The sequence below is a fragment of the Anopheles marshallii genome, chromosome 2 (genome assembly GCF_943734725.1).
Source record: "Anopheles marshallii chromosome 2, idAnoMarsDA_429_01, whole genome shotgun sequence".
NCBI lineage: Eukaryota > Metazoa > Arthropoda > Insecta > Diptera > Culicidae > Anopheles > Anopheles marshallii.
Window position 1 is genome coordinate 33,394,482 of NC_071326.1, and position 12,259 is coordinate 33,406,740.

General features: G+C 46.0%; 4 protein-coding genes across 4 annotated transcripts; 3 read left to right on the forward strand and 1 right to left on the reverse strand.

Annotated features, from left to right (window-relative positions):
• The first annotated feature begins 724 nt into the window (after nucleotides 1-724).
• On the forward strand, nucleotides 725-3,140 carry LOC128708543 (uncharacterized). The gene is made up of 5 exons (XM_053803521.1): nucleotides 725-2,224; nucleotides 2,290-2,353; nucleotides 2,422-2,561; nucleotides 2,625-2,899; nucleotides 2,972-3,140. Exons 1-5 carry the CDS (start codon nucleotides 725-727, stop codon nucleotides 3,138-3,140), a joined length of 2,148 nt encoding a protein of 715 aa, XP_053659496.1.
• A 979-nt stretch (nucleotides 3,141-4,119) lies between these two features.
• Nucleotides 4,120-5,749, reverse strand: LOC128707798 (U3 small nucleolar RNA-associated protein 15 homolog). The gene is made up of 2 exons (XM_053802754.1): nucleotides 5,660-5,749; nucleotides 4,120-5,589 (listed from the first exon to the last, which is right to left on the reverse strand). Exons 1-2 carry the CDS (start codon nucleotides 5,747-5,749, stop codon nucleotides 4,120-4,122), a joined length of 1,560 nt encoding a protein of 519 aa, XP_053658729.1.
• Nucleotides 5,750-6,263: 514 nt separating this feature from the next.
• Nucleotides 6,264-6,624, forward strand: LOC128717874 (protein kish). The gene is made up of 3 exons (XM_053811547.1): nucleotides 6,264-6,296; nucleotides 6,330-6,439; nucleotides 6,519-6,624. Exons 1-3 carry the CDS (start codon nucleotides 6,264-6,266, stop codon nucleotides 6,622-6,624), a joined length of 249 nt encoding a protein of 82 aa, XP_053667522.1.
• Nucleotides 6,625-7,431: 807 nt separating this feature from the next.
• Nucleotides 7,432-11,196, forward strand: LOC128710172 (OTU domain-containing protein 5-B). Its single transcript, XM_053805213.1, has 8 exons — nucleotides 7,432-7,581; nucleotides 7,752-7,837; nucleotides 9,001-9,520; nucleotides 9,591-9,747; nucleotides 9,815-10,496; nucleotides 10,579-10,682; nucleotides 10,770-10,970; nucleotides 11,048-11,196. Exons 1-8 carry the CDS (start codon nucleotides 7,432-7,434, stop codon nucleotides 11,194-11,196), a joined length of 2,049 nt encoding a protein of 682 aa, XP_053661188.1.
• The last annotated feature ends 1,063 nt before the right edge of the window (nucleotides 11,197-12,259 follow it).

Sequence of the window (12,259 nt, forward strand, 5' to 3'; positions counted from 1 at the left end):
TGTATTGCGTATGTATACGATCAAACAGTATGCTGCGAGCAAACCAATTTAAACCATATCGAATTACGCTATTACGATGTCTTAGGAAAATGATAAAAAACCTCCCAAAAAGCAAGTTTTTCCTTCTCTCCTACCAACAAACCCAACTGAACTTTCAATCAACCTAATATAGTCCTCTAACGGGAATGTAACGGTAGGCCCAAATGTAGCCGAATTTATGTGACACAAAATGAAACGTTGATTATGTTTTAACCTCCTTTCCGTCCGCTTCCTACCCAATCGTTGGCCCAATTCTATGCCGTCGGCCAACGATCGCGAAAGCAAATGACTATTTCCCTGCTGCTTCACATCCGCGAGTAGCAATTTCCGTCGCGCTATTTTATGTATTTTTTATTTGTTCGCTTTTCATTTTCCTGCTCGCTCGTTTTTTTTTCTTTATTATGGATGGTAATGAAATTGAAGAAAATAGTTTCATCCTCTCGCCATCCAAATGGTTAGCATCATGGTTCGCGAGCGGAATTATATGTGCGCGAGACCAGGAGTTCATGGTTTTTTGATTAGCGAATCAACAACACAATCATTCCTCCACGCTCTGTGTGGATACGGATTGCTAAAGCCTTTCTACTAAAGCTCTGTGTGTGTGTGTGCCTTTCTTTTCTTTCCTTTCACGACTTCTTTCCACAACATAAAATGCAGGTTAACAAGATACCGGCGCGCATCGAAGATGTGTACCAGAATCCGTAAGGGCATCATCAACCCGAATTATCCGGGCTTTCAGTCGTTGGCGTACACGCTGAACGAGGACAACTTCGACTACAGCTCGGAAAATCCCTCCGACGACGATGAGGACTCGTACGTGTCGGAATCGGACGACAACGAAATGAGGCAGCGCGACAAGGAACCGGAACAGCCGGGCGATGAGAATGGCAACTCGTACGGTGACGGTAACGGTCGGACGGATGGGGAAAATGTGCATCTAAATTCCACCATGGACATTCCGGTGGTTCGCTCCAGCCTGTACCATGCATCAATGACGACACTGGAAGCGGAGGAATTCTTCCCGTCGGATTCGCCATATCGTCGGGCGCGGATGCACCACATCACGGATGGTCGCAAATCTCCCACGCTTACAACGGCCATGTTCGGCACAGAGGAACAGCTTGAGTCGACGGTAATCTATGCCTGCACGCCACCGGACATCGTGCTCCAGCACAGCTACGATCACCGTTCGACCGTTCTCGGATCGTCCAACGAATCGGCGAACGTAACGCTGGAACTCTCAACCAGTCAAAAGCCCGATCTGATACCGGAACAGCAGTCGGTAGAGCATCGGCCGCTGAAGAAGATTCCTGAACTTGATGCATTGGCGAACCAGAACGATCATCCGGAAAAGGATCGTGCTGTAACCTCGCTTTCGGACGTGCCCGAAAACGATACGAACAAAAAGCAGGAGGAGGTGGAAGATAAGAATTATATGGAACAGGACGATCAGGACGATCGGGATGTTGAAGGTAATCGATCACCACCGTCACCAGCGATCGAGCTACTGCAAGCCGTCGATCAAATCTCGATCGCCAATCGTGATATCTGTACCAACTTCCACCAGGAAGTATCCTTACACTCGGACAAGCTGTTGAACGACATGTCCCAATGCTCACTCACAGACGGAGAGGCACTGTCGGAAGATTCGGAACAAGAATCCGACGAGGCTGACTTCGAGTACAAACCGTATGGCGTGGTGGAGGACACGAGGAATACCTACGCAACATCACCTTGCGATGTACCAACATCCGGTGACAGTGGGGACAGTGCTGGATCAAGTCCGGGTGAGGTACAGTACCATCTGGTGGATGATTGTTCGAACCAAACGGTACAAATAACCCGCTCGCGCCAATCGAACGATCAATCGCCCACGAATCATTTCCATCTACTGCAACACTACTCAACGCCCGGCACTGTGGACTACCCTCCGTTTGCGCATGTGCAGCAGCACGAAGTTAATCGTAATGACTACTACAGCTCAGAGCCCGCTAGTGAATTTGGGCGCCAAAATGTGCCACATTCCGGGCGAATAGCGAACCACGATGAAGCGATATTGTCAAGCGACTTTCCCGATGCACGTCCTAGCACGCTTCAACTCACTCGAAGAGAGTCCTCCAACTTTGCATCGTACTCCGCTCACACCGCAGGTGATATTCAACCTGCTTCATACAAGGAAAAGCAGGTTAGTTTAAAGGCCACGAGTAATGGAAGGAAAGTTTCACGGCATGTTTCACTCAATCTTTTCAGAACAATGACAACCACCAAACGCTTAGCACAGAGATGGTCGCTCCTGCAAGGCAGTTCCAAAAAGGTAAGATTCCCAATTCGCTAACGGTGCTCTAGATCACGCATAACCGAGAAAGTTCTTTGTCCACGCAGTACCGAAAGTGAATCCATTCTGCGATGCGCTGCTGCAGGAAAATGACACGTGTGATTTCTTCACCAAACAAGCCAAATTACAAATCGAGGCACGGATGGCACTCTGCCAGGCGAAGGACATGGCTCACATGCAAATGGAGGTAAGCGGGATGGGGTTTGCTGCCACCGCGTGGCCGTAACTCTCTCTTCTCTCTTCGCTGCAGTTCGAAAAGCGCAACCTACCATTGTCACCCGTGACCAGGGTCATTCACACCGCCGTCGAGAAGGCTGGGCTTAGTTTGGCGCCCGACAAACGACGTCTTTCGCGCTACTACCTAACCCGGCTGAACGTGCACCAGCTGCAGACAATTCTTACCGAGCTGCAGGGCCACGCGGAGGTGCTGAATGAGGAGCTGGTGGAGCTGCTGATGGAACGGGATGACTTGCACATCAGCCAGGATGCCACGCTGATCGATATAGAGGATCTTTCGCGATATCTGTAAGTATCGGTTTGGTTGACAGGTTGATCAATCGGTTCTGTTTGTACTGACGCCCACAATTCGTTACCCAGTTGTGCCAAGGAGCAGACGATCATTCATGCAGAACGTCAGCGTAAAAGCCACTACTGGAGCGGCAACCGAGTGACACATCATCAGCCACACGCGAAGCAACCCTCCTTACCACAGCCACCGATACGATCGTCGTGCGGTACTGCGATTCCAGCATATCGTTACCATTAGAAGCGCAATCAGTGTGGATCGCGGATCGGTTTAGGTTAGGCAAACTCCTCAAACAACACAGAAAACAAAACAATACACAACGTTGAATAATCTAGATACAAACACGTTAAACAAAGCAAAAACAAAAATCATGCATGAACGATACATACAAAACCAAGTGGACCCAAAAACTACATATAATGGAAACAATACAGTGTGAACCCAGAACAATCCTCGGTACCACAGCCACTAAACGTGGTTAGCTAATGCACAAAACAAACAAACAAATATATGCAACATCCTCGCCCAACGCATCTAGGCTCCCAGGCAATGCATAACCGCTCCCATCCCTACATCCCCTGCAATTGAGCTGCATAGTGCAATAGTGTGCAACGTGAGCAGAACGAGCAACTCACCTTGTGATAGAATATGCCTGCGCTAGAAACATGCTGTACTAGAACCGGTGGGAGTGCACTACACTCCTGCAAAAAAATCATACGCCAAAGAATGGCATCACTATGCTAACCTTTCCCTTGGCCGGTACGGTCTCATCATCACGACCATCACTCAAAAATCTTACTAACAATCAACGCTCTGGTGATAAAGGATAATGCTGCAAAATTGTTGTCACTGTTTTTCGATATTTAAACTCCTACGCTCTTTGCTGTACTTAAAGTATGCAGAACAAAAAAGAGAAAAGAAAACCCGAACTATCCTACTAACTCTAACGACACTTCCACCTTTTTCCCTGGTACATTGCATGCTCTCCAACGTTGCTACTTCCTTCGTTAAAGCGAATATTTGTTGCAAAAACCAAACAAAAGGTGAAAATGAAAGATTAATATAATAAATGGTAACATTTTCCCATTGAACTTACATTAGAATACGTTTCTTTGATCGTACGAGAAGGAACACCTTTTTGAATAGTACCAGTAGTAGTATTATGTTCTATTTTAAACCTTCCTTCGGGCTCTTACAGCGCGTGCATCGAATTCTACGATCAGTCCACCGATATGACCGTATGAGTTTTTGCCTTTTTCGATGCATCGTACGGTTTGCTCGCATCGTCTTCACTTTCCGGTTCCGCCGTATCAGCCGCAATGGATAGCATGTCCAGGGTGCCCTGCAGGTTTAAACATTCCTGCACCAGCTGTTCCTCCGTCCGTAGCTTTTCCGCAAGCTCTACGAACGCTTTGCCCGCGGTAGTGCCGGCAAACTGTTCGAACGTATCCTCGTAAACGTCGAGTAAAATATTGCTCGCATCGATCAGCGTTGGCGTGAAACGATAGTCGCCAATGTAGCGCCTGATGAAGCTTATAAAAGTAACCAAAAAGCCGGCATTCCTATCTTCGAGCGCACGTCTCAGACCTTTCCGTCGGATAAGCTCCTTAATTAGGGCGACAGTTTTCTCCGGCCACTTTCCACGTACACTCATAATCATAACCGAATCGAGTGCCTTCTTGTATTCGTACTTTCGCAGCATCCGATCGTGCCCTTCGATCCGTTCGTATCTGAACTCTTCCACCTGCTGGTCGACGCCTTCAAAAATATCCTTCTGGCGATTCTTGCGTGACCGATTTGTTGGTTCATCTCGGTGATCACCTTCGCGCCGGTATATGGCGATCAATCCATCCACCATGCCCGTTACGAGTGTTTCATCGTTTTTCGAGATACCAAGACTCAGAATCGCGTTCGAGCTGTTGATCGTGTGTACCACCTGATACGTCGCTATATCGTACACCTTTACGTGGCGGTCCAAGCTGCCGGAGAGGAGACGCTTGCCATCGCTGGCTAACTGAAGACAGGTTACGGTTTTGTGGTGCTGGGAAAGTTGCGCCAACTGGCGTCCTCCGGTAAGGGCATCGTACACATTTACAGACGTACCGCCGGCACTGATGAATATGCCACCACTCGGTAGAAACACCAGCGATTCCACCGGTTGCCCGTGCTCGACCGTCATGACGGTGTCTTTTATCCGTGTATCGTACATTCGAATTTTACGATCGTAACCACCGGACAGGATTATGTTTGGACTGATTGGACTCGTGCACCCTGCCCGAATGTAATCTTCATGCCCGGTAAATGTGTGCACATGGTTTTCCGTTGCAATATCCCAGTACCCTACGGTACGATCGTCCGAAAAACTTGCCAAATGGTGGCCATCCGCAGTGAAGAACGTCCGATGTACCGGAGCTTTATGACCTTCAAAGAATCGCAGTATCGTACGGGTGGTCACATCGAACAGTCGAACTTTGCCCAATTCGTCCCCCGCCACCAGCAGATTTCCATCCTTGCGAAACGATCCACCGTGAGCTGCCTCCTGGAACTTGGTGATGTTTTTTACCACCAGCTTCGTAATTGGATTGTAGATTTGCACCCGAACCGACGCTGTTACAGCGAACAGGTACGGTTCTACAGGACTGAAATCGATGTAGTCGATCGCACCGAATTCTTTCACCAACGTGGGAACCTGGCAGCAAAATTTAAACTAACAATCAGCACACGGGAGGAAGGTTCAAGGTTTCCACATGAAAACTTACCCCTAGCTTTTTCCAATAGAGCGTGTCCGGCGACAGTGCGGTCGCGGTTTTGGTATATATTTTACCATCGGTTTTCTTAAACTGAGACATTTTCACTAAACATTTGCTGAATTTGCTTTCGATTCAAGCGGGCGCAGTTCCTCCGGCACGTGTAGCGATCTGTTTGACGTCTGTTTGTTTATTTGATAATTTTCGATTTGCACCAAAAATATTAAGGGTTAATTATTTTATTTACGTTTCTGTAATGGATTTTTTTGGAATTTATTTTGGGTATATAAAACAAAATGATAAAAACTTAAATCCACCCCACGAATCACAAATCATTCTTTTTTTACATGTGTATCTAGTTGCAACTATCATTCAAATGCATCGAATAAAAATTACATAGACCACAAATTTGGTAGGCAACGACCACTATGCACCCACCCCGCTGTTCGACAGCAGCTTTTCGTGCAGATTTCCCTTGGACCGCTGTCAACGCGTTTGTTGACATTCTGTGTTGTCGATCAATCGTAAACACCATCGACGTCATTTGTCCATACCCGAAACCCTACTTGTAGATTTGTTTCAGCGGTGCAATCATTTTTGCATTAGGATTTACAAAATGGTCAGTTCTTCTGCCGGAAACCTGCTGGTTGTAATCGAATGTTAATCTCTATCCTATTCACAGAGTGCACTATTCAACTTTCAAAGCCTGCTCTCGGTTCTGCTATTATTGATTTGCACCTGTACATATCTGCGTTCGCTCTTTCCCAGCATTGTGGACCGGAATAAAAAAGGGTAAGTATCGTTTTCGTCCAATGAAAGTAAATCGGTTTTATCTCATATTGCTTCGTCTATCATTAATGTGCTATTTTAGTATGCTCGGTCTGTTCTGGAAGTTTGCGCGAGTTGGCGAAAGGAAATCTCCGTACGTTTCTCTAGCGTGCCTCGTGATGGCTGTTTCTATATTATTCTGGACTTAACTACATAACTCACGGATAACTACGTATTTCATGGATATAAGAAGTGTACATCTAATGGAAGAAATTATGCATTCTGTTGAATAAAAGAAGATTATAATTTTACAGTGAACTTTTTCCTTCACCACTTCCGGTCCAAACTATTCTATCTTTTATTTATGTAATGATACTTGTGAAGAGGACTTGTAAATGTTGTAAAAATCACACTACAACCGCAAACAATCCTTTTCACTGCAATGAGAAAATAAATTGTGCATTTCTGCCGCCTTCCCATTCTGTAACTCGAACCGTGGCAGTGCAGGAATCGAGCAATCTGCTTTGCTGTCAGTTTGCACTTCTGGAAAAACATCAAAGTCAGCCTGTTTCATTTACTCTCGTTGCGTTCGCTGCTTCTCAGCTGCTAAACAATAATATTGCGTGCCTCTATTGCTTCTTTACTCAGCGCTCAGAGCTTTTTCCATAAATTTCTAAAGGTTGCCGTAATCGCTGGTCATGTAAAAAGTGTGTTATTTATCACCGTAAACCAATTTCACCCTAGTGGCAGTTCGTGAGCAATAGGCAACGAAAGATAATTCGTGTCGTTGTCGTCGTCGTGGTACGACAAATCTGTACGAGGTTGGTGTGCAGGAAGTTCGTGTTCGGGACAGAACTTGCTCGGTTTGCTAGAAAAGTGTGTGTCTTTTTCTCCTTTGTGTGAAACTGTGCGTGTTGGTTGTGATTGAAGGAGCCATTGAGAAGGGAGAAGGTCGTTTGTAGTTCTACGCCAACCGTAACCGTGGCTTTGCATGGTGTGAAAAGCGGAAATACGCGATGACTATCAAACCCGTGGTCAATCAGAAAAGTGCTAAAGAGGAAACGCAGGAGGGCACGCCTCAGAACGTCCATGGTGTTGGCAGTGCAGGCGTTCGTACGTCGCATCGTAATGTAGTGCTTAATCAGCTGTCGTCATCGGAATCACAAGTAAATATTGGTTCGCAAGCTTCGGTATCTCCGCACCCTACCCTGCGGAGAGCCACACACATTTCCCCTTCTTCTGCAGCCCCCCGCAATACGCTAATGGATGGAATTCATCAATAGCGAATATGTGTGTCACGCGTGTATTTTTTTCTCCTTTCCGATTTTCTCCACAGGCGCTGCCAAGGGAAAAACGGGTGCTAACACCACACAGCTTCGACAATGACAGCGTAGTACGTCATCGTAGGAGCCCACACAAAAAGTAAGAAAATCCGCCTTCAACATGAATGTTCCCACTTATGCTGATCACGGCAGGCCCCGGGTCAGCAGTAGCAATATTTGTTGCAAGTTTCCCACACTGGAAATGGACTCACACTGGCTGGAAATGGATTGGAAAGGAAAAGCACAGCCGAACGACGTAGTATCGATTTCCGATTCCGATGGCGCACAAATGGCGTCGTCGTCGTGTTGGTCGATGGTAGAGGGTGGCATCATAATTGGTGCATATTTGGTGTGGCCATGGAAAAATGTTCCTTTTTGGCAGTACGATTCTAAGCGTAAAATGTGTTTCTTGCTTTCCCCCTTCGTTTCCAACTGTACCTCTATAATGTTTACGTATCGTTTTGTGCTATATCGGCCATCTTTGTCGCATTTTTCCTAGTCGAATATCGTCCCCATCCCACTAATCTTAGCAGCTTACGGCTCTAATGGTAGCAATGGTTATTCCAAACGGATGTGTAGCGCTGCGTATTAATACATTCGAATTGGATGTAGTCACCACGTACTAGATGAAAACAAAAAAAAAACGCACTGTTAATCAAGAATGCATCCTCATCCTCTTTCGAAAGAATACCAGATTGCAGTGGACCGTGGCACTAAGGAAAAAAACCCTTACCTTAATGCACATCCTGTCTCTTTATTTGGACTGCCACGAAAAAAAACCGTTCTGGCGTTTCGTCTCCTGTATGCATTGTCTGTTGTGTTTGCGGATCATGGGGAGGATACTATTTTTAGTGTTGACCTCCTCTGTTTCGCTTTATCTAAACTGTAATGTGTCGCTACACGGTGTTTTAGATCGCGTGCCAGTGCTGTATGATTGACTGAAAGTATGTTTGTTTATTTATGTACTTCTGCCGTATAAATTTTTGTTTGTTTGAGAAGTTTGTTCTGGAATCACCTTTTCTAATCCATGGTTTGAAGTATTGTTTGTTAGGAGTGTTTCGTTTATCTTCGTTTATATATAAAATTGCCGAGAGTGTATGTTTTAACATGCTATACCATATTAAAGATCTTTGAAAGATGAAAAAACCCTATGAAAAGTGAACCATGAACCTTAAAATAAAATAACCTATCTATAATTTAAAAAAATACAGTAAAAGGACATACACTTACAGCACAACGCAACCTTTTTTCCGTTCTTTTCAGCCTTGGGCGTCTAAAGCGTGATCATTACCACAAACGGGAAAGCCGCGAACGAGACAAAGCTGCCGGTTCACCAAGCTACCATCATCATGTGCTGCAACCGTCGGCCAGTAATAAAAAACAGACCACCACCGGCACGAGCGCTCTGAGCAGTGCTGCGGTTGGTGGCCGTTCACCGAAAAGCACTCACCAATCGTCCGGTGCTAGTGGATCGCTGCTGAGCACCCACCAGGGTGTGTCGGTCAGCCCAGGAGCTTCCGGAGTTGATCTCAATGCCGTACTGGAGGATGTACGTTCCGGATATAACAGTGGCGATGAATACTTCGAACCGAAGGACGCACAGTTAACGGTAGACGAGTGGAAGAAGCGTGATGAAGCGTTCGCGAAGGTCCTGTCCGAACGGGGCTTTATACTGCACGACATGGAAGAGGATGGTGCATGTCTGTTTCGTGCCATATCGCTCCAGATATACGGTGATCAGGATATGCACGAAGTGATCCGACAGCAAACGATGGATTACATTGTAAGTTGACTGGAAATGTGTCGAAGCAAGATAAGATCACACCAGATTCTTTTTTTTTTGCTGCTTTCAGTATAAAAATCGCGAATATTTCGCTCAGTTTGTAACGGAGGATATCGCCGATTATGTTGAACGGAAGCGCGCCAACCATGTGCACGGCAATCACATAGAAATTCAAGCAATGTCTGAAATGTACAATCGTTCTGTGGAGTTGTATTGTTATCAAACTGGTAAGAACGGTTAAATTGTATGGTTTTGTTGCTCGTCAAGTAACTAACACACGCGTTATACTTCCAGAACCAACCAATATATTCAACTCGGATCAAATCAACAACGGTAACGAACCGTTCCGGTTGTCGTATCAGCGCAGCTCGCACTATAACGCTATCGTTAACCCGTACAAAGCGTCCGTTGGCGTTGGGCTCGGATTGGCCGGATACCGACCGGATGAGCTCGACATCAAGGAGGTGGCCGACGCGGTACGCATGAGCGAGGAGCTGGAAATAGAAAAGACGATGCTGGAGGACAAGCTCAAAACTACCGACTGGGAGGCAACGAACGACGAGATCGCGGAACAGATCGCGCGCGAATCGTACGCCCAGTACTGCCGGGAAAGTCGACTCGGTGCCGGTGGTGGATCGAGCCAGAACAAAAGCACCAGTAGTACGATCACCTCCAAGGAGATGATGGCGGCCTGTGCTAGCGGATCACAAGCGGCTTCCTCGTTTCTGCTCGAGCTACGCAAATCCCCCGCCGCTAGCCATGGCAACCACCAGTCCGTGTCGGGGCATGCGAGTGATCGGGGCGCTTGTTCGTCCAGCTCGAAAAACAGTTCGTTCGAGCTGGACTGCTGTTCTTCACCGTCGTCCTCCCAGCAGCAATACTATTACGGCTCCAGCACAAACAGTACAGCCAGCGGTAACAGCACAACCTGCAGCAGTGAATGTAACCGACGGAAAAAGCGTAATCTTAACTCACCGTAAGTATGAAATGGACCTAAACTGGTCTTATGCGCACGATACATTATTGTTCTGTATTCAATTGTCTTCGATGCAACACAGGATCGAAAAAACGAACACCGCAGAAACGAAAAAGTGCAAAGCAAACAGCAATCGTGCATCCAGCACTACGAACAGTCCCCGTCGTTCGGAAAGCCCCACTGAAGGTATGGAGATTCTTTTGCCAGTTTCTATCGGTTATAGGGAACACTGAGCGAATAATGAATTTGTTGGGTGTGTATTTTTTGTTTTAGGTAAGTCACCTGCACCTTCTCCACCGAGCACATCGAGAACAACGCCCCCGACCAGGGATAGCGGCGAGGAGGAAAGTGGTGGCAGCGGTGGCACTAGCAGTATGTTTGGAACTCTGCGACCGCAGCTTCCACTGCGCGATGAAACACCAATGTCCGAATTTTATCAGTCCCTGCTCGAATCTTCCTACACTGATGATGGTAGTGAGTGTACTCCAACCGACCCGTGCCCCACCGAATGCTGACCATAATAATTTACGATACGTTTGTTCGTTTTACAGGCTTCGGGCAGCTGTCGGAAAGGGAAATGATACAGAAAGCGCTCGAGGAATCAGCAATGGATTTTGTGAAACGGTGCGACGGTTCCAAAGCGTTCCAAGAAGATAAATACGGCACAACGGATGAGGAGTACGATTCACCATCACCGTAAGCAGTACCGGGAGCGACTCTAACACGTGATCGTCTACACAATTATGCACATACATACAGCAGGGATAAACACACATACACATAGATAGAGAGTGCGAAAAACACACACCCATACACAAAAACACAGATACAGAATAGTGTTTAATATATCTATCTTGTAACTTTTATCTAATATTTCAGTGGTAGAGCTATACAAATTATTATATTATTCCACTTCGTTTCTGCGTTGCATTCGTACACATGTGTGGGAATGAGTGTGGGGTGTTTTATTTTCTGTTCGTTTTATTTTATTTTTTGTTTTTTAGTGTGACTAGCATGCAATTTAAAAAGTTCTTCTACGTTTTAAGTTTTGCCTTCCGTTTTTTTTATTGAAATTGCAACTATTCTAGCTAACACGTGGTCATAAACACACGCAAAACCACAAGCGTACAAGGGGTTCGTACTGGTGACGGACTTCGTGCTAAAAAAAAAAGGTATTCTGACACGCGCCACAAAACACTTTAGATGGGAACAGAAAGTGACAACAAGTATGATGAAAAATATGGAAAATTATAGATATTACCTGGGGGAAAGCACAATCGTTTGCACATCTAGCGCGTAATTTATTGTGTGCGTAAGTTAAGTATCATGTAAAAATGTCCCGCGTGAACTAGCGTGTACGCATTTCGTGGCGATTGCAACAATTGGCATCGTTTACAAACATTTTGTACAAAGTAGAGGTATTGTGACTGAGCGTATTTCGTCCCCCGGTTTTTGTAAAAACGCGGGCGCGGACACACACACATGGAACGGAAACGTTATTTGGTTTAGTGTGCATCACCATTTCATCGCGAACAAGGTTTTGGTTAAGTTTTCTTTACCGCTGCAACGCGAATTTTAACGTGTACATGTGGATATTTTGCTTGAATCAGATTTGTTTAATGAGTGCGTGTGTTTGGGGTTTGCAATCACGCGTCTCTCTCATCTTACGCCTAATCATACATTAGACACAGACACACACACACCTTTGTTGGCGCGTGGTAAGAGTACCGATAAGCATAATTACAATTTGCAAAATTTCTCTT